This window comes from Rhineura floridana, chromosome 17 (assembly GCF_030035675.1).
Source record: "Rhineura floridana isolate rRhiFlo1 chromosome 17, rRhiFlo1.hap2, whole genome shotgun sequence".
Taxonomy (NCBI): domain Eukaryota; kingdom Metazoa; phylum Chordata; class Lepidosauria; order Squamata; family Rhineuridae; genus Rhineura; species Rhineura floridana.
In genome coordinates, this window is record NC_084496.1 from 14858855 (window position 1) to 14880918 (window position 22064).

The window sequence follows — 22064 nt, forward strand, 5'->3', positions numbered from 1 at the left end:
ACTTGGCCATGAAGTTCACTGGGTGACCTTGAATCAGTCACTGCCTCTCAGTTTACCTCACAGAGTTGTTGTGGGGATTAAAAGAGGAGGGGGAGAACTATGTACGCCTCCTTGAGCTCCCTGGAGAGAAGGTAGGAGATAAGTGCAATAACATAAATAACTAAAATAACACTCAGACGTGTAGGTACCCAACAAAATTGGCTGGTCCTTTTAGCATAGATGAAAAGGAAGTATCTCTCTCTGTTTTTCTAAATAAATGAACTATCATTCCACTTCAAAATGACTCCAAGAAGTCTTTTAATGCTCTCAAGGGAAGCGGGGAATAGCTAGATTTCTGTCCTATAAGAAATAACACTTGGGTTTATATTCTGCCTCTCCAAAAGATCATCAAGTTATTATACACTCAACAGATGAAGGCTAATGATGTTGAAAGGAAATCACAGGTGTTTAATTGGCATGATCAGCGTGGTGTTTTTTTTAAAGTTGATTAGTCACATCATTTATTCTGTATAGGTTGGGGAACCTTTGGCCTCCAAATGTTGCTGAACTACATCTCCCAGCAGCCCCAGCCAGCATGGCCAATAGTCAAGGCTGATGGAAATTGTAGCCCAACAATAATTAGAGGGCCAAAGGTTCCCCACCCCTGTTGAATAGCCCGTGTGTTAATGGCATTGTACATTAAGAAAAGATAGTTTTCTCTCATTTGCAGTGTACATTAGAGATAGTGTACATGTTACCTTTATGATTACCTTTATGATTACCTGCATGATTTTTTTTCCTGAGCATATAATCGCAAACTTAGAGGAGCTGTTGAATGATCAACTAAGTACAGGCAAGGGGGAAGAGAACAGGTCAATGCCTAACTTATCCTCTCGCTCAGGGCTGTTTCCCCCCAGTCTAAACCTTCTCTCCCCCCCACCTCCAACCTCATACATTCCCCCTCCCAGCCCTTCCACGGTCCATTTCTCCCTCTGTCCTTTTTATTCCCATTTCTTGCCCAGATCCCTCAAGAACATAAGAAGAGCCTGCTGGATCAGGCCAATGCCCCATCTAGTCCAGCATCCTGTTCTCACAGTGGCCAACCAGAAGCCCGCAAGCAGGACCTGAGTGCAACAGCACTCCCCCCACTTGTGATTTCCAACAACTGGCATTCAGAGGCATACCGCCTCCGACACTGGAGGGAGAACATGGCTATCGTGGCTAGTAGCCATTGATAGCCCCAACTGAACATCCTCATTCCTCATATGGAACAAGGACCCCCAAACCATTCCAGAGGAATCAGCTTGGATGCCGTAGCTTTTCTTACCGCAGGAAGTGGGACTGAAAAGAGTGGAAATGTTAGTATTTGTGGGTTCATAGCAATGAAGCATGGTTTGTAACATAATTGGTCTCAAGTTGTAAAATCATTTGCATCTTGAACGCACTAAGTGAAATTCCTTCAGACACCAATGCTTTGCATTAATAAGAAGCGCCTGAAATCTCTTGTGTTGCACATATGCAGACATGTGGTCTTGGCCTGCTCCTTTACTCAACAGAGCTAATTTGAAATAAATCTTCCAGTGCCAAGTGAAGCGCATTAATTACACCGCCTTATTCTATTATCTTTGGCCTAATTTTCTAGAAAATGAAGGGGACATTTGTAACAGTTAAGAGTAGCTTTTCCTGTTAAGTGAGGTATTCAGAGCATTTGCCCACAATCTGTGCAGCTCTCTTTGGAAACCTTTTTAGGTCAATTCTAAAATGCATAACTGGAACATTTTGCTAACTTCTGTCTCCAGGTGGAGTCTAGGGTCACATCCACACCATATGTTTAAAGCACATTTATACCACTTTAATAATGAGGGCTTCCTCAAAGAACTGTGGATTACCCCTCACCGAGCTACAGTTCAAACTACATTTACCAGGATTCTATGGGGAAACCATGTGCTTTAAATGTATGGATGGAACCTAGAACTGGAAGCCACATCATGCCAGCCTTAGTCCCTGTTCTGCAGTTTATCACCATCCATGCCTAAATTCCTACTGTGAACATAATTAGGCCACAAGCTGTTGTGGGAGGGACTAGTTGCAAAACTAGGCAGGGCTATGTGGAATTTGACAGCATTGCCAAAGTGCTTCCTTGAGTTGCAGCAAGGCAAGATCCTTTCACATGTTGTTAACAGTAAAAACATAAGAGAAGCCTGCTGGATCAGGCCAATGGCCCCTCTAGTCCAGCATCTTGTTCTCACACTGGCCAGCCAGATACCGATGGGAAACCTGGAAACAGAACGTGAGCACAACAGCAATACTTCTGGAGTTTCCAGCAACAGGTATTCAGAAGCATGCTGCCTCCAACCGTGGAGGCAGAGCATAGCCGTCATAACGAGTAGCCATTGATAGCTTTATTCTCCATGAATTTGTCTATACAAGTATATGTGGATGCCCCTCTTCAGGACTTGCCTGAGCCTAAACTAAGGAGACTTCCTTACACTGTCATTCTTACATTTGATTGGGGAGTGTGTGTGCATTTCCTTGAAACTGACCATGTCTGCACTTTTCATGTAATGCTAAACCGTGGTTCAACATTACTGGAACAAGCTGCAGTGAGCCTTGGGCTTGCACATTCTTCCCACCTCTGACGTGGCTTTGAGGAGCTTTAGTTTTCATTGTAGACTAACTGCAGGTTGTCATGATCTTCAAATCTGGACATACTGCGGTCCAACAGGTATGGTTTGCTGGAATAGGCCAACTTGTTTCTGATTTCTTCTTTGTGGCCACACCAAATGAGGGGAAGACTCATTTCGGCACAGCCTCATAATACTAAACCATGGTTTAGTGTTACATCCAGAACACAGCCAGTGGGAGAACACTTGTGGATTTGGTTGAACTTCTCGATGTCCCATCCTCAATGCTTATGGCAGGTGTGAGCAAGCCTTAGGTTTGCAGGCTTTGCTTTGTTTTTTATTATTTATTTATTTATTTAAAATAGTTCTATCCCGCCCTTCTACCCTAAAATAGGGCACTCAGGGCGGCTTACAAAAATAAAACCAAACATGTACATAATAAAATTGTAAACAGTAAAATCACAAAAACATTGAAGTAAATTAAAATACATAAAATACAATTAAAATACATAAAATACTATCTATCTATACACACACACACACATATAGGGAGTGGTACTAAAGGGACTACAAAGGTAAAATTTAACGTAGAAGGCATAAAAATTTACTGGAATCCCCAAGTCCATCCAGTGGAACCAAGTGCAAATTAGTAACTCAAGGGTTCAAAATTGTGGTTTGGGTCAGGGGGTTCTATCCAACAGTAGCCAAACTTGGAGAAGACCTGCTGCATTTAATGGGCCTGACTAATTTAAGTCCTTTAATTTCAATGGTTCTGCTCTGAGTATTTACCAGTACAACCTGATCTGCCTGATGCCCTTCCCTGGCTTTCAGTTCCAACCAAAAATCAAACATCTGCTGAAAACATTGCTAGGTAATTGTTGGCTAAAAGCCCACTCCAAAGAGGGAGAGGCCTTAGATCGCTTTAAAAAGAGGCTCAGGCTGGGGTGTGCACCCAAAGGGTGCTTTGTTGTTGTTAGAGGAGCCTCTGGAGCGGGTGTGTGAGGGAGACCTCTTGGTCTGCTTCTGTGTGAAGCAGTTCTGAGGGTGCTTGTCTTGTGCTCGTATTGCCAAAACCTTGCCACTTGGATGGAATAATTAAGAATATTATTAATTAATTAATTAAATTTATATCTTGCTCTTCCTCCCAGGAGCTCAGGGCAGCAAACAGGCAATAAAACACTAAAATATCTTTAAAACCTCTTTAGAAACAAAACATCTTTTAAAAAATCTTTGTTTAAGAAACTTAATTCCAACACAGATGCCGACTGGGATAAGGCTTGTTGAAAGAGGAAAGTCTTCAGTAGGCACTGAAAAGATAACAGAGATGACGCCTGGCTAATGTTTAAGGGGAAGAAAGCCCGCTTCCTATGATGTATGGAACAGACCTCCTGATGAGATGGTATCTGCAGGAGGCAGACTGGGTATATGAGGGGTAAGACAATCTTTTGGGTATCCTGGTCCCAAATTGTATAGGACTTTATAGACCAAAACCAGCACCTGAACTTGGCCTGGTAGCTAAGGAGCAGCCAGTGCAATTCTTTCAGCAGCAGGGTGACATGTTGGTGATGTCCTGCCCTATTTGACCAGTCACACCTCCACATTTTGCACCAGCTGCAGCTTTCAGACCAACCTCAAGGGCAGCCCCACATAGAGCTCATGGAATGTATTCCCGACGGAGGGAAGCAACAGCAGTTATGCATTTGACATACATGAACAGATCTGCCTTAAATAATAATTTTTAAAAGCTTTAAAATGACTGCCAGGACCAGGGGCCGCTTTGGGCTCAGGACAACGACCTTGGCTGAAGGGCATTGAACCCTTGCCCATTGCGCCCTTTTCTGCTTGGAATCAGGAGTTCCTGATGCCCCAGTGGAGAGAGAAATGGCAGGTTCCTGTTGGGTAGTTTCTGGGAAGGGGAGAGAGTTTGATTGGGAAAACATTGCACGGGGGAGAGGTCACCATCCCCTCAACCTGTGCTGCCCCACCTCATGTAGATGCTTTTAAACTTTTCTTTTAAAAAAAGGCAACGCAGATCCAGTTGTGGATCTCCCATGTCATTTATTTATTTATTACATTTATATACCGCCCCATAGCCGAAGCTCTCCGGGCGGTTTACAGCAATGTCATGTGGTGTTCAGCTTTCAGGGAGGAGAGAGTCATTACAGCACAGAGATTACAAGCCTTTTTCCAATGTTAAACCTTCTAACGTGCCCAAAGGAGCCAGAGTTGAGAAGAAAACATCCTCTACTTCAGAGCACATCAGTTTGCTGAGTTGACTGTGCTGTCTAGATCCACCCGTTCTTCCCTTCGTCTCCATCTGGGTGGAAGAAATGGTTGGGATCTTCTGTACTTAAGGAAATGGATCAAACTTCCCTCAGCACCATTGCCTTTTCCACACTGTGGTCTGTGAGCTTCATTCAGGTGGTCCGCAGCACATCTGTGGATTTGTGGTTGAAGACGGAAGGCGGCACATCCATCGTGTTAAATATTTTTCGCTGTATTGCTTCCTTTATTTTTTATACATTATATTTTATTGTACTACAGTTTGAGTTCTGTCACTTAAATTGTGATACAACAAAATACACAAAAGCAATAAAAAGCAATAAAAATACAATTAAAAGTCACACAGCATCTACACAGTGCATTACAGTTGCAACAGCAGGTGGAAAAATAATTAAGTCGTCTGCCAAGACCTGTGTCGATTTTCAAGTAGTTCATGGGGGAAAAGATTTGGGAACCTGAGCTAAACTTAACCCAGTGGCTGTTAGTCGTGATGTCTACATGTAATCTCCTGGTTCAAAGGTTAGCACACCATGGACTACCTGCTGTTGAGCGGCATCAATGGAAGAGGACAGCTGTTTGCTTAATTTCTCCCAGAAATATCTAGGTGGCCACTGTAGGGAGAAACAGGAGGCTGGAGTAGATTGACTTTTGGTCTGATCTACCCAGGGCTGCTGTTAAGTTCTCATTTCGGGGGGGGGGGGAAGGTGGGTTGAAGAAAAACAGGCACATCCATTAATGGGTTGTTGTCATGTGTGTCATTTCAGGTGCTCTCACAGTTGGCCTTGTGCGACAGTGTCAAACCATTCATGGACGTGACAGGACCTGTATTCCTCCACGGTTACCTCCTGAGTGGGTCACCACCTTATTTTTCATCATCATGGGAATCATTTCACTGACTGTCACGTGTGGCTTGCTAGTGGCTTCCCACTGGCGAAGAGAAGCAACTAAATACGCACGCTGGATAGCATTCACTGGAAGTAAGTGTGCCCTTTTTGGCTCCAGAGTTGATCTGGCCGCAGGCCAAATCTTTGGGAGTCACCTTGGCTTCTGGAGAGTCAGCAAAGGGAGCACCTGTGTCTGTCTTTCTGAGATGCTTTTGAACACCTTCCAAGTAACCTGAAACCCCATGGGGATCCTCCCTTTCCCGGGAGGAACCTAAGAACTCTTGCCTATGTGCAAGAAGCCTGCATAATACAGGCTCCTTCTCCAGCAGAACTGCTGATGGCAAACCCATAGCTTGTACCGCTGGTTTCTCTGACCTGAAAGGATCAGGAACTTAATCAATTCTGTATTCTCCCATGGAGATCTGGGTAGTATTTTTCATTTCAATTTATTGTGCGGTCACAGACCCAATAAGACAAATCAGATAAAAGGAAACAGTCTATAAAACATTTAAAATATACAATAAAATATAAATATGACTTTAAAATGGAACATTACAGTTTGAAAGAGAGGACCATCTTGCGTATTCTTTGAACTGAAAAAAGGGACTTAGCTACTGGATAGCATGCATTCTGCCCCGGGAACGGGGGATCTTTTCTTTCTCCCACAACAACTTTCTGAGGCCGCATGTCAGGTTAGTCGTTGTTCAGCCTAAGGATTCGAATTCAGGTTTTGGGTTTCCCTGTCAAAGTTCAACATGCTAACCAGTGTGCCAGTTCCCAGAGACCTGGGAGTATCTTGAGCCTGTCTTTTAAGATCATATAATAATGTTATTTGGGGAGAATCAGTCTGCAGTAGATCAAGCTTAACCTGTTGCAAAAAAAGTGGTTTCCAGCAGAACCTACCTGTTAAGATTAGTCTGCATAAAGAGAGAACCTTCCAATCCCCACTGCCAAACAAGATATTTGCCTTTATGGCCCTTCTCCTGAGACAATTAGATTGGGGAGGGTCAAAAAGTTGTTACTGGGACCTTCAGCTTGTTGACCTCCTGATACAAACGTTTAGATTTGTAAGCAGACTTTTAGACCAACTTTTGCGTGTTTACTTTCAGATGATCTAAGTCCTCTGTATTGTAGAAATAGTTTAGAGGAGAGAGTGTTTCATGGAAAGCAGGATTTCTGATCTTTCCAGGTGGATAAAAATGTCTGCAAGGAGAGCAGCCAGCTTCCCAGTCTGCACTGCTGAGGCAGCCCATAATGGCTGCAAGTTTGTGAATATTGCGGAGGTTCTAAGGGTTGTGGATTGAGAAACCTGGTTGATCAAAAAAAGAACTTGCGTAATGATGATGGTCCATAAGTGAAAATGGGGTGCTGCCCCACCAACCTCAGTCTCCTCTCAGCCAGCCTCCACCTGCACTGCCTGTCGTCTTCCTCCTCCTCTTTAGTCTCAGTGTTGCCCTTGTAGAACTCAGCAGGGAGGATGAGGGGACTGCATATACAGTAATACCTCAGTTAACAAATCCTCCAGGAAGGAATTTTTAACAAAGTCTTTTTTGGGGTGTGGGGGATGCAGGGAGGGGACATACTCTGACATAGTTAGAATGTGGCTCCTTGTCTCCTGGATTGTGGCTGCTGCAGGCAGCTCTCTCACACATGGCTGGAATGGCACTCCCTGCCAGGTGGCGCAGGCGCCTCTGCCGTAAACAGGCCTTTGCGGGCCCTGGACGCAGGGTTGACTGCGGGCACATCTGCTTGAATGTAGGGAGGATGGCAGAGAGAGAGAGAGACCAAGCCCCGGGGTGGGTGGGTGGCTGCCCTTGCCTGCCTGCTCAAGTGTACGGAGAGGAGAACTTTGCTCAAAGCTTTGGATTGCTATAGCAAGATGCTACATGATAAAATAAAAAAGGCAAGGCAGGCACCCCTGGATTCATTTTGGAAGAAGCCTTCAAGTGGTCTATATGCAAGGTTTACCTGAACTGGTTGTTTCATTTCAAACATGCATATCGTTAGTAAAGTTTGCTGAAATATGTCAGACTGCTCTTACTTTTTGTGGTGTAGGAACCTATCCCTGTTCTTTCCATGTTATTCCTACCTTTGGTAGCAAAGTTTCTATTAAAAGAAGCAATGTCCAGGAATGCATGTACTTGGCTAATTGAGGTATTATTGTACTGTACAATTCTGTGTCTATTGCTGTTATCAGCCTTCACAGGTGCCACATTTAGAAATAATAAATAATAAGCCTGACTTGTAGAAGAAACAAAGTGGATAATTAGCCATGGAAACTTGGGTTATGGATCTCTTTGGATACGGCAAGTATCATGGTCAGCCCTATTCTATGAAGTAGCCCAGGTTTGGTCTGTGGTGCTTGGAGAAGTGGCTGCTCCAGGGGCAGGGCAAATCAGCCTTTGGATTGGATGTTGTAGCTTTTGGGGACGGCACACAGGGGCATCTTCGCCTCTAGACTTTTTGATCTGGAGAGCTGGGGGTGGTAGACCCTTTTCTAGACCTCCATGGGCTGCACACAGCTATATATAAAGGCTGGCCATGTGGAAAGTATAATTGAAGTACAGACTTCATTGCTACAAGATGTGGTAGTTGGCCACAGGTTTAGGTAGCTTTAAAAAAAAGGGTAGACAAAACTCACAAGTAGACTCTGCAACAAAATGTTGTGGTGTGGAATGCTCCTGTTCACTTTGTTCCAATTGGCCAGCCATGTGCTCCGACACAGTCCTCCATTCCATGCCCCCTCCCACCCAGTTTTCCATTTTTGTTCCACAGCAGTTGTCAGCATTCTGTGAGTGTGCTGCTTTGGGGGTTCCAACTCACCCTTAAGCGTTTCTTTTTCTTAAATAAAATACTTCTGCTCTTTTGCTGATACCACTTCCTGAGGAAATACAGAATGGAGGGAATGATGGAAGGACAATACTGTCAGTGGCAACTGACAGTGGTAGATACGATGGCAAAATATAATCAGCCAAGTTCAGAGCTGGCCTTTCTCCAAATTCCATTTGCTGGAAGAGGGGAGTGCAAGGAGCTAGCAGGGGGTCCTCTTACGATATTGCCTTGTGCTTGGCTTCCCAGAAGCATCTGACTTGTGTGATGAACTCTAGCTCAGTGGCAGAACTATCTGAGGTCCCTTCCAAGCCTGTGATTCTATACTTCTGTGCACAAAAAGTCCCAGACTCAATACCTGGCATCTCCTGGTTAAAAGGAATGGGTAGCAAGTCATGAGAAAAGTCTCTGGGGAGCCATTGCCATTGCGATAGACACTTGTACCAAGCTAGGTGGGCAAATAATCTAACCCCATGTAAATCCATTTCTAATATGACCTATGATTGGTTTCTGTTGGATACCGGATGCAGAACTAAAGCAGTGTATACCCCATCCATTTCAAGCACATGGCTTCCCCCAAAGAATCCTGAAAACTTTAGTTTACCCCTCCCAGAGCTACAATTCCCAACCCCTTTAACAAACCACAGTTCCCAGGATTCTTTTGGGGAAGTCATGTGCTTGAAATGGATGGTCTGTACACAGCCTAAGTAGACCTTATGCCTGATCTAGCGGGGTTCCCTGTATGTTCTAAGGAGGGAAGGGGGTCTTTGGGTGGCTAAGGTTGAAGGATATCCATGCTGCATCAGCAAGAATGAGTCAGGAGCATTGATTTTCCAATTTTCAGTGGGGGAGGGACCTAGGAAAAGGTGAGTGCTGGCCAGTGGTTGTAATGGTATCTCAACAATCTCCCGCTGTGTCCTGTCTTTGAAATTTGCTTTTAGGACATTTACTTTAAGATCTGCAAGTGTAGATGCATTTACATAGGACAAATGGGACCGTCTCTGCTCAAGAGAATTAATGGACACAAATTTGACGTTAAGAAAGGTAACACAGAAAACAGCCTGTAGGGCAGGGGTTCCCAAACAGTGGTCTGTGGATCACCAGGGGTGTATGAGCTTCATTCAGATGGTTCGCAGCATATCCACATTAAATAATTGTTGATTTTGATACCAGTCTGCATCTGTATTAGAATGCTTTTTAAAAAATGTTTTGGGTTTAGAGATTTTTTAGCGTTTTGTCACTTCTTCTTTGCCTCCCTGGGCTCTCTTTAGGAGGAAGGTTAGGCAATAATAACAACAACAACAATAAATATTTTTGTTCCTTCTTTTATTTCTTATATTGTATTTTATTGTATTTCAAATTAAATTCCATGGAATGCAAATTAAGAAATAAAAGAAGCAATAAAAATACAATTCAAAATCGTACAGCCTCTAGCACAGAGCATTACAATTGCTACAACAGGCAGAAAAGCATTAAGTGCTCCACCAAGACCATCAGCAATTTTCAAGTGGTTCATGGCAAAAAAAAATGTTTGGGAACCACTGTTCTAGGGGAACTTTTTAGTCTTTCTGGCCATTCAGTTGCTGGAATCTTATTTCTCCTTCATTCAGAAGAGTGACTTAACAATATAAAATTGACTAAGCTAAGCATCATGGGTGCCTTTATTCGGTAAAGCCATTAAACTCTGGAACACAAGAGCTTAAATTCAAAACAATCTCAAGATGCCACGTAACTCCACTTAGACTGAAAGAATAACAAAAAAGATTACTTATGATTGCGTTTCTTTGTTTCTTGTAAAATAAAATTGTTATTTATAACTCAATAAATGAAAGTTGGCTCTGGTCTACAAAAGCTTCTGCCATAATAAAAACAGCCATTAATGTCCCACAGAGTGTTTGTTGTTTTTCATGGTGACTGAGAGACACCCTGCTCCAACTGTGACAAAGTGGTTATTGTCCCTGTAAAATATGTAGGAGATTTTATTTATATTTAATAATATGGAGGCTCTTGACTTACCAAGTTCAGCCTTTTTTACAGATTTGCAGTCTGCTGGGCCCAGGTGAGGCCTTGCAATCAGCTGCTCCAAAGAAAGTGAGTGGAGCCAGCGTTAAGGACTAAGCCACCTTATGAGGGCCATGGGCCCTTTAAGCCAGGGTATAAAATCTTAATAAACTAGCAAACAGATGCTGGCAAACAGGAACAAAGCCCCAAAGAATTGTGGAAATTGTAATATGAGGCAACAGAAAGATGGAGCGCAGTCCTTTGCTGCAGCTGCTGTTGTAACTGAGCCTATCATGTGAGCCTGTCAACACTGCCTGGCACTTGGGAATATAAGGAAAGGTGCCCCTTCTTGCTAGGCTACTTCACATTCTGAACTAGTACATTCAGTGGAATAAGGTAGTAAAATAGTCTGAAGCCGTTTTTTATTCCAATGTGGACTCTGCCTCTGACTCCTGAGCCAAACCAGGCAACCTCCAAGTTCTGGTCAGTGCACACTCCTATCCTGTCCTCTTGTTATTTTGAGCTGGGTGCCAAATTAACAGAAAGCTTTAAGCTCCCCCTAGTGGTGTTTTAACTGGGGTCCTGATAAACTGAATTAAGCCTGGATTGGTAGGTGTGGCGTAGTGGTTAAGGTGTTGGACTACAGCCTGGGAGACCACAGTTAGAATCCCCACACAGCCATGAAACTCACTGGGTGACCTTGGGCCAGTCACTGCCTCAGCCTCATGAAAATCCTATTCATACGGTCGTCGTAAGTCGGAATCAACTTGAAGGCAGCAGGGCTGTGGAGTCATGGAGTCGGAGTCGGAAGCAATTTTGGGTGGAGTCGGAGTCGGTGTCGGTAGAAATGTACTGACTCTGGCTTCAAAATAAATTTTGATTGACTTTTTAAAATATAAATTCAAAATGTCAAAGAAGCTTCCCACAAAGTCAGCTGTAGCTGAGCATTTCACCATAACTCAAGATGGAAAACATTTTGTGTGTCAGTGTATGACACAGGACCTAGATGAAGACAAATGCTGTGATGCCAAGATCAGCACATATTGAGGCAGTGATAAAAATGCTCTTACGAGAGCTTCCAGTTTAAAAAGACATTTACAGCGCTTTCCAGGGCTCTGGAGTTGGAAGTAATTTTGGGTGGAGTCGGAGTCAGAGTCGTACAGTAGAAAAATAGAGGAGTCAGAGTTGAAGGTTTGGCAAACCGACTCCACAGCCCTGAAAGGCAGTACATTTACATTTTATGTCTTTCCAGATAGGTGTTCCATGGCTGTTATGCTATCTCTGGCATGAGAAGCCATTGGTCTTCTAACGTGTGGCTAGGGTGTGGCCACAAATATTTTTTTCCTGAGGTTTGATTAAATGTGTGTTTTGTTTGGCATGTGAGCTGTGCCATCTTTTAAGAAATGTATACATTTCTAAACACCAGTATCCTGCCTTTCAATGAACATTTCCAGGATTGCTTGCAGTTACAATCAAATCAGTTCAGATTCATACAAAGGCTAAAAACTATCAGTAAAACTGCAGAACAGAATGACATGCTGAAAGCCCAACCATCTAAAACGGAGCAGCTAAAAATATTGCCATTTACTGTTCCTTTACAAGCCTGGCTAAATCAGAAAATCTGCAGCTGGCATCTACAGCTCAATATGGGCAGTAACTGGCCATTGGGAGGGCTTTCACTGCTAGGGTTCACTAACTCAAAGGGCCTCTCTTCAGTCATTCCTTTGCCTGATCTCTAATGGTGGTAGTGTGGGGGAAGAACTGGTAGACAGGTTGCCAGAATAGCACCCACGGGTGCACCTGCATCTGCAGAGGTCTTTTCTGGCGCCCATTGGGGCCCCTCCTCCCACTGATATTAAGCTTAAAGCAGGTGTGGGGAATCTTTGGCTCTCCAGATGTTGCTGAATGACATCTCCCATCACCCTGGCCATTGGCCATGCTTCCTGTGGCTGTGATTGTATTTGTCATTCAGCAACATCTGGAGGGCTAAATGTTCCACACACCTGGCTTCAAAGAAGCATTCTATTGTAGTCATTGCAATATGTTGTTCTGTGTGTGTGTAGTGTCCATGATAATTCTCTGGCTGACAGTGCACCCAAAAAGATTGGCGATCCCTGAGGTAGTAATGAAAAAGATGATTGGACAGTCCCTGCCAATCAAGGTAGAAAATGCTGGGCTAGATGAGCCAGCCTGAAATCAGTGTCAGATTCAGATGTTCATCATGTTTTTGTGTAACTGATGTGGTTCTCTGTGCTGTCTTTAAAGGAATGGCTGTTCAAGGCAGCCTTGGAAAATAAGCCGACCAAGTTACTGGCCCACATGAAATGTTACTAGGCTAGCTGCTGGCACAGACTTGTGATAATCGTCTGTCATACAATTTAAAAAGGGGATGGGGTGGGGGGTTCAGTGGGCAGAAGCTTCATTTCCTTTCACTCCTACATAACCTGCTATTGCTACAGGTGACTAGGTGAAGGGCTATTTAAAAAGTCAAACCTGGTGCTCTCCAGATAGTTTGGATTGCAACGTCCATCTTCCCTGACTGTCGGCCATGCTGGCTGGGGCTGATGGGAGCTGTAGTCTAATAAATATTCTGGAAGGCACCTGGTTGGGGAATACTGGTTTAGACCAATATTCTAATTCCAGGGGTAGAGAGAGCCCACCTCCTCACCTCTGTGACAGACCCTTCACTACTGTTTTTAGAAGAGTATGGAGAATGGATGGATGCTAATTGGCTAAATGTGGGGGCATGTTAGATGATGGGACTTCTAGATTTCATGATGGGGGAGGCCTACATAAGAACATAAGAAGAGTTCTGCTGGATCAGGCCAATGGCCCATCTAGTCCAGCATCTTGTTCTCACAGTGGCCAACCAGATGCCCATGGGAAGCCCGGAAGCAGGATATGAGCTCAACAGCACTCTCCCCTCCTGTGGTTTCCAGCAACTGGTGTTCAAAAGCATGTTGCGTCTTACCATGAAGGCAGAGCATAGCTATCATGGCTAGTAGTTATTGTTAGCCATCTTCTGTGTGAATTTTTCTGATCCTACTAGTGAAGGATGGGAATAATAATAATAAATAATGCCATACAAGTTGGTGGCCATCACTGCCTCCACTGCCTCATCCCCCCTGCCATAATTTGAGTTGGAAGGGGCCTATAATGCCATTGTGTCCAACCCTCTGCTGAACTGTGACGCTGAACAGTTGGGGGTCAGAAAAGCAGTTCAGTGTTAATGACTGGAAAAGAGTATTTAACCCTTGGAAAGGATTGTTTCACCGTTACAAATAAGAATCTGTGGGAAAGGGGGTCTGTGCTTAATGCTGGGGCCCTTATAAGGGTTTTTGCCCAGGTGCCATGCTTTTGACAGTCCTAGGGAAGCAAGACATCCCTCCAGAAGGGTAGGGTACTTTCTGCCCTGGGGACGGACAATGCTACTGCAATCCATTTCCATGCCCCTATATAGCAATCAGGGACTCTTCTTTTCAGCAGGCAAAGGATGTCATGTAGACAGTGGCCATAGTGAAGCTGTGATGTCCTTTCTGATTGGCTTACTTGTTTGTTTGATATTTATATACCAACATTAATAAAATTCTTAGGGCAGTTCAGAGGAAAAAGTTAAAAAAGACAATTTAGCATAAAAATAACTAAACCCAACAACTTGAGCAGTGTAGATTTTAAGCATGGGACAATAAAAAGTTGTTCACCTGGTGCCAAAATTATATGAAAGGTTTCTGGGGAAAGCATTCCATAATCAGGGTGCTACCACTGAGAAAGCTGTCTCCCGGGAGCCATCTGCCTTACCCCAGGTGGTGAGGCACAAAAAGAAGGACCTCTGCTGAAGAATCATAGTGTTGGAAGGGACTTCAGAGGTCATCTAGTTAAACCTCTTGCTGAAGCAGGTAATCAAGAGTGCTTCAGTTACGGAAAGGTATATATGGAGAGAGGAAGTCCCAGTCGCTGTGTCTTGCAACTTAGGTGATATTCAGAGTCCAAACAGCACCATCTGGGTAAGGATCTGTTAGTTCTGCTGTCGGTTTGAGTTTCTCAGCACACATGTCCTCTGAATCTCAAACCTCTTTCCTTTCTCATCCGTTTGAGACTCAGTGGGGAGAAACTTCCAAGACTTGCAATCTGTACGGTGTTTCTGTGCTCTGAACTATGAATGTGTGTCTCCTCCCTCCCGCCAGCCTAACCTGTGTTTTATTTTTCTTTTCTTTCAGTGATCCTATTCTGCATGGCAGCCCTAATATTTCCCATAGGATTTTATATCAACGAAGTGGGAGGCCAACCTTATAAACTGCCGAACAACACAGTGGTTGGGTCGTCATACGTACTGTTTGTTTTATCCATTTTCTTTACAATAGTGGGACTCCTATTTGCTGGCAAAGTGTGTTTACCTGGCTGACGAATGCTTACAGAGGTTGCTTCACTCGGTCATGAAGGAGAGCAGGATGCCTGTCGCATTCTCGGGAGAATGCTTACGCTGGGCTGTGACAGTCTTACCAAGAAAAGAGGAGGTCTCTGATGTGTTCTCTCACAATGCACTTTGGATTTATTTTTATTTTTAAACAGAGAGCCTTTCCCACAACCAAATACAGACAGCCTTGACTCATCTCCTGAGCATCTGGATGCGGTCAGGTGCGCACTGTGATAAGAACTCATGTAGGAGAATTCTTTTCTACACTGAGCAGCGTTATTGACACATACACACCCCATCCCAGCATCACTGTACTGGACCCATTTTAGATATCTGACAATTTTGAAAATCTCACAAGTATTTATGAACTTTGGCCGACCAGAGGTTTGCCAAGGGAATTGGAAGTGGGGCTGGCCTCACTGTCTTTTGAAGATACGCATCTTCCTTCTGTGATAGGCAAGAAGCATTTGCCGCCAAAAAAAAAAACAAACCCAGTTCAATCTTATACTAACTGCATCCTGAAGCCAATTGATCAAAAGATGTTCTCGGAAAACTGTTACGACAAAACACCTGCCTGCCATGTCCCTCACCACCCCTGTGAGCTCTAGAAACACCTTGGGGGTGTCTGGGTATTCTTCATTATATATATATAATATATATATATATATATATATCTGATGCAGTATACAGAATGTGTATACATATATATGTATATATATGTATGGGTGTATGTTTGTCTATATGTGTGTATACACAAACATAGATACATACAGACACACACAAATCCCTGGGAGAGAACTCTTGAGCGCTTTGCTAGCAAAACACTGTGGTGTGTAAAACTAGAACTCAGTACAGGGGGTGAAAAACAAAATTATAATAATTTGAAAAAAGCCATTTCTCTGAAGGCTACATAGCTGGGAAAGTCTTCAGTTTACCTCATTCTTTGTAGCAGCCCTTGGTTTTAACCGTTTTTTTTAAAAAACAAAATAGGTACAAACAACTCTATACCGTTCTAGGTGCAATTTTAAGTTAAGCTAAGTGGGTTTTTTTTTCTTTATATGGTAATTTATTTGTATATTGAGGATAGAAGTCAAGTTTGTGTCACACTTTGCAAAGGTCCGATCCCAGTAATGGGAAGTTACACTACTTAAATTATGAGCAACTGAAGTAAGCCGGTCTCTCTCTCTGTCTCTCACTCTCCCCCCCCCCATCCTCCTTGGCCCCTTTCTTTGGCTTTGCTTGTTATGCTAATATGAATTGCTCACACAGGAAATCTGCCACAAGATACCTCCTGTTGACTATAATGTGAGCTGGGGGACTGGGCAGCAAAAGCTACAATAAAGAGGGACAAATTCTTCATGTCGCCTGCAAGTATTAAGTTAAATCCACTGTTACCAAAAAGGGAGCCTTATGGTGACTTTACGTCCCCATGCTTTGTCTTATTCAGAGCTTGGAAAAGTTACTTTTTTTGAACTACAACTCCCATCAGCCCAATCCAGTGGCCATGCTGGCTGGGGCCGATGGGAGTTGTAGTTCAAAAAAGTAACTTTTCCAAGCTCTGGTCTTATTCTGATACTTAAACAGGGGTTGCCCACTTCCAAGGGGTCTTCACAATTTATAGCAGTGTTTTCCCTCTTGTCATATTCACGTGAGAACCTCAAGTTGCTGTCCTCCTTCAGTAATGGGGCTCAGCTCCTTTTTTCCCCTCTGGCTTCCAACCAAGAGAGCACTTCTGGGCCCAGCAAGGGTGAAGAATGACCTGCAGTAGCCAGAAAGGAAGATCTGAGAGTAACCATCTTTTGGCAGTGTGTGCTGAGCAGCAGGACCTGCCTACTCTTCTGGGCATAACCAGCCCACAGGAAAGCTCCTTAATTCATGTCATCAGGCCAAGCAGTAGTGCCCTGTTTTTGTAGCTCCATTCATCAGCAGCCCCCCCCCCCAGTATGTGGTCTTTGGCAGATGCCTGATAATGTTGACCTTTGATGCCAGCCCTGCTCAGATAAGTGTTGTCTGCTGAGGGGACCTGCATGTACCAGGCTTTATCTCTTTTGAACATCACACACATAAATATTTTGGGAGAAATTTATATCTTGAAGTCGTGTTGAACAAGCAGCTGCCAGTCCTTTGTATTGCAAGACTTGCATTAGCAGTCAATGAAAAATGCTCTCCCAGCATAATACAGGGAGTTACCCTCTATCCGTGGGTACAGCTATTGCTGCAAAAATGTCACATGCCTGTTGGGATTCACCATTGTGGAATAGGAATAATGAAGGGTTACCGGGCCAGCACCATGGGGAATCACATTTAGGTTAGAAAGATCCTGACCAGTTTTAATTTGTGTATGTAAAATTTGTTGTAAAAAGTGGGATTCTCTAATAGAAAAAGAACTCTGTGTTGTTTCAGATGATGAATGGCCTTCAAATCATGAAAACTTTCCCATTGCAGTATTGTTGCAAGAGGGGAACTTGATGTATTGGATTCTTTTCTTGGGAGAGTTTTTGGATGACTGTGATTTTTTCCCCCTGGAGTATTTGATTGTTAAAAGAGCAACCTGTCCACTCATCTGGACTATCTAGTTTTGGATCTGGGCATGCTGATTTTGGATTTCAACATCCTTTTAAAAACGCATTATGTTGGGAAAACTGGATATCAATGAGAAACCCCAGCCTGATCTCTGAGGTGGTCTTTTGTTTAGTGAGGTTAATTTGTTCACATTCAATAATTGGTACATCACATAGTTGAGTAAGCTAATAAAGAGGTTGTTTGGGTTTTTTTTACCTCTGTGCCCTAACCAAAAGGATTGGACAGATTGTAGTTGCCAGGCCTTTAAATAGTAAAAAAGACATTTTCTTCAAAGAATTATTAGAAATAATTCCATGGAATAATTTGGAGGTGGTGTTTTTTCCTGGAAGTCTTTGCCCTGGTCTGCTACCTGTGTGGGTTCTTTCTAGGGCTGCCAATATTGTTACCACCTCTTTTCCTGTGCAGCATGACATCTGGGAACTGTGGGTTTTTTCCTGTCACGGAGATGAAATGATATTAAAAACCTTCACCTGTTGAATTTCTGCACATCGGGCTGCTGTTTAAGGCATGAGCGCAGAGCTTATTTTTAAAAAGCTGGCAACTCTTGTCCTTTCCCAACATTATCTGTCTTGCCGTAGTTAATTACGGAGTTCATCTCCTGGTGCATAATGAATCGTATAGTCTCTCTTCATAACCTACTTTGCTACAGGTGCTATTTTGAGAACAGGAATCCAAGCATTTAAACTTGCACAGTAGCCAAGGGCAGAGTGAGTTATACTTGCAGCTGTACCTAACTGTCCTCACTTTCCTTGTGTGTATTACTGTCTCCCCCCCTCCAAAAAAATCTGTGTCTAGTACCACCACCAGTTTTCACTGAACCATCTTTCAGAGATGAGCTCTTGCATTCCTATCCAGCAGTTAGTTTCTCTTTCTACATTGGAAGGTCATGTGAAAGGGAGGGCCCATCTAAGGATTACTCAATTGGTACTCAATTCATGTCAGATGCACCACATTTTCCCCACCACCCACTCTGCCTGCCACTCTGGGATCATCCAGAAGAAGCCACTTAAATCCTCTCTCTCTCCTGTTTGAAGCTTGAAAACGTATGTGCAAATGGAATTACTAAAGAGATCTTAGTTGAGGGGGAAAATAAGAAGACAGTGGAAATTCCACTAAATAGCATTTTTTACAAGTGCTAGGAATGCTCCCAAAGTTCCCTTCCTGAAATCATCAAATGGAGGGGTTGGATATGTCACCTTGTGAGAAAGAGGGCCTGAGCCAGCCTTGACACATGCACAGAGGCCTTTTCCTATGGGTAGACTCAACATGTAAACTGCTTGAGACCACCTAGTAAGAGCAGGCTTGACTTAAGTTGTAATGTTTAAAGCTTTCCTGAGGACACCGATTAGCCACCTGGCTGATGCACTTGTGTTCTGTGTGAAACAGGAAGCCAAGCCATCAAAGGGTACTGAGAGGCGTTGGGGTCACATGTATCCAAATTGCATACTAAGCTTCTTAAGAGGAGCAGCACCCTCCTCCCATTGCCGCCAAAAAAGGGACTGCTTACATGGACAGCACATTTGCCTGAAAGTTTCACCACAGGAGAATGACCTTCCTCTGCTGCCACCACCTTCCCTCAAAACAAATTTGCCAGGTGGTGGCATTTTACTGATATTATCCAACAAATGGGTTGGAAAGGTTTAAAGAAAGAACGTCTGCCAATGACCTACTGTGAACACAGGACATCCAGCCTGTAAATGGTGAATGGAAGTCTGATCCCTGTCATTTGTAAAAGCCAATACGGCTGGAGCTTGCAAAGGGAACAGATTGGTGCGTTCTGTTTGTATAACTTGAATTTCAATTCTTTGGGTGGTGGGGAAAATCCCTGTAATTGTAAAAAGAGAGGGGGGAGAGAGAGAGTCACCAATTGCTTTTAATAAGGTTACATGGAATGCAGTACTAATTTATAGCAGAAAGACCATATCTTGTAAACTGTATATAAAACACAGTTTTATGGTGCAATTGTTCGTCAACCTTCTGTCTGTTACTTTGGGAGGGGGTCAACATTGTGGGGGGTTTTCATACCTAAGAGCATCATGTTAAAATTTGCAAAGGAATATTTGTCGCTTGTATTTGCACAAGGATTTTTTTTGTGAAAACCTGTTTAACAGGCTTTTAAATAAATGCCTGTGCCATTAATTTAATTCAGTGTGTGCAACTTTTTTGCCCAACAAAATCCACATGGGTAGGGTGAGTGTTCACATAAAGCCTTTTGAAATTCTGCTGGCGTTCCGTCCAGAGCAAATCATATGTATTAGTCCAGACACATTCACTTGGCGGCTATTTACTGAATGCCCAAAACTATTTGATGTCACAGGACACAATACTTTTTAACATCCTAGTTCTGGTGAAACGAAGTTCATTCTACAATCATTTTAACAGGCTTATGGTAAATTTCTGCGGTCTTTCTGTAACCAATAAAATTCACAGCAGATGCTTTTTTTTCTCCGAAAAACCAAAACTGAGTTTCTGTTGGTCACATTGTCTTTTACTATCCTGTTGCCATTCAAAGCCGTCTTTTTAAAGTGAGGGTGGGGGACAGCTTCGGCCTTATTCTTCAGATTTAACATCACTGGAGTCATGTCTGAGGTAAGATTGTAGGGTTAGGGATCTTATTACCAAACCATTTTGTTTTGACAGCTTCACATTGCTAAAGCTCAGTTCCATGCCCCCCCCCTTCCCCAGGAGTGTTATTTCAATTGCTGTTTTGACCTGCTGTAATATATATATATATATATATAAAGCCTTGTGAAGGATTGAAAGCAAAAGATGAAGGAAATGGCATTTTCAAATAGGTTTTCCTGCCTTGGAGTTGTAGTTCTGTCTCTGCTATGCCAAGAGATCATAAATGTTTGGGCTCAAGGTCGTTTGGTGGTCTCTTCTTCCCCCCCCCCCCGCTTCCTTTGCACCCCCCAGTCTTCTTGCAACAGTTAAGGATTATTTTCTAATTGGTTAGGACATCCCCCCAATTTAATTTCCAAACAAATTGTTAATACAAACTGTATAAAATGAACATAATTTTCTTCACTTGTATTTTTGTTATTGAGCAAGTTTATCAAAATAAATTGTCTACTTTAAAGAAATGAAACCGCTTTGATTTTTTTTTTTTAAGAGTGGCTTGCTTGATATGACACCACGCTCATTTACCAATTGAAACCTCGTGTATGGAATATATTTATTTACCACATTTATATGACCACCTCGTTATATAAAATTCTGTGGCAGTTTACAATAAATAAGTATAAAAACAATTTAAATATAAAATAACATAAAGCCATAAAATCAACAGCGGCATAAATCCAGCATGAAAACAAAAACTCACTATAGCCCCAAAAGAAAAAAGAAAAAAGTTAAAAAACCGAGAGGACCAGACAACACTGAGGCCCCGTCTGTACACTTAAAACAGCATTTGTACCACTTCTATTTATTTATTTATTGTACTTATAGACCACCCCATAGCCGAAGCTCTCTGGGCAGTTTACAGTAACTAAAAACATTAAAACAAATATACAAATTTAAAAGCACATCTTTTAAAAACAATTTAAAACACAATTTAAAAATTTAAAACATGCTAAAATGCCTGGGTGAAGAGGAAAGTCTTGACCTAGCACAGAAAAGATAACAGTGTTGGTGCCAGGCGCACCTCATCGAAGTCATTCCATAATCGGGGCCACCACTGAGAAGGCCCTCTCCCTTGTTGCCAGCCTCAGCTTCCCTCAGAGTAGGCACCCGGAGGAGGGCCTTTGATCTTGAACGTAGTGTACGGGTGGGTTCGTATTGGGAGAGGCTTTCCATCAGGTATTGTATGACTTTTAACAGTCATGGCTCCCCCCAAAGAATCCTGGGAGCTGTAGTTTGTTAAGGATGCTGAGAGTTGTTGACACAGCTACAATTCCCAGAGTTCCCTGGGAAGAGGGATTGTTTTTAAACAATTCTAGGAATTGTAACTCTGTGAGGGGAAGAGGGGTCTCCTAAAAATGCTCAATGGGAATTTAATGTGGAATTGGTGCTGTGCATGCACATACATTTTTCACAGCCACATTGACATTGCTGGCACCACAGTGCTAGCCTGTACTTTTTTGCACATTTAACCTGTGTTTACCCTTAACATGGGAAAAAAATAAACCTATTTTACATCTACAGTCACTGCTGATGTGGAAGCTCATCAGGACATGCCCACACACATATAAGAGGGCAGACTGTCCGTGTGTAGTGGTGTTTCAGTGGGTGGCCTCTGGTCACAACCCTACTTTCTTTTGATCTTTACCTGAGCACAACTTGGGGTTGTATCCAGCTCAGTTATGCTCAGAATAAGACTCACTAAAACGAACCTAAGTTAGGCATGTCCATTAATTTCAATAGGTCTACTCCAATACCACCTCCACCCATTTTGTGTCTGGCAGCTCGGACAATGTGAGCACATCTTTATTTCCACCAATTGCCACATGCTCAAAGCACATCCAAAAT

The 22064-nt window shown here is 43.0% G+C and overlaps 1 protein-coding gene across 1 annotated transcript in view; it reads left to right on the forward strand.

Annotated features, from left to right (window-relative positions):
* Positions 1-20639, forward strand: part of MOSMO (modulator of smoothened) — a 61342-nt gene extending 40703 nt beyond the window's left edge. The window contains exons 2-3 of the mRNA XM_061599719.1: positions 5651-5863; positions 14818-20639. Coding sequence (XP_061455703.1) covers positions 5651-5863; positions 14818-15002 — 398 coding nt within the window. The 3' untranslated portion in view covers positions 15003-20639. The remainder of the gene's footprint in view (positions 1-5650; positions 5864-14817) is intronic.
* Positions 20640-22064: the final 1425 nt, after the last annotated feature.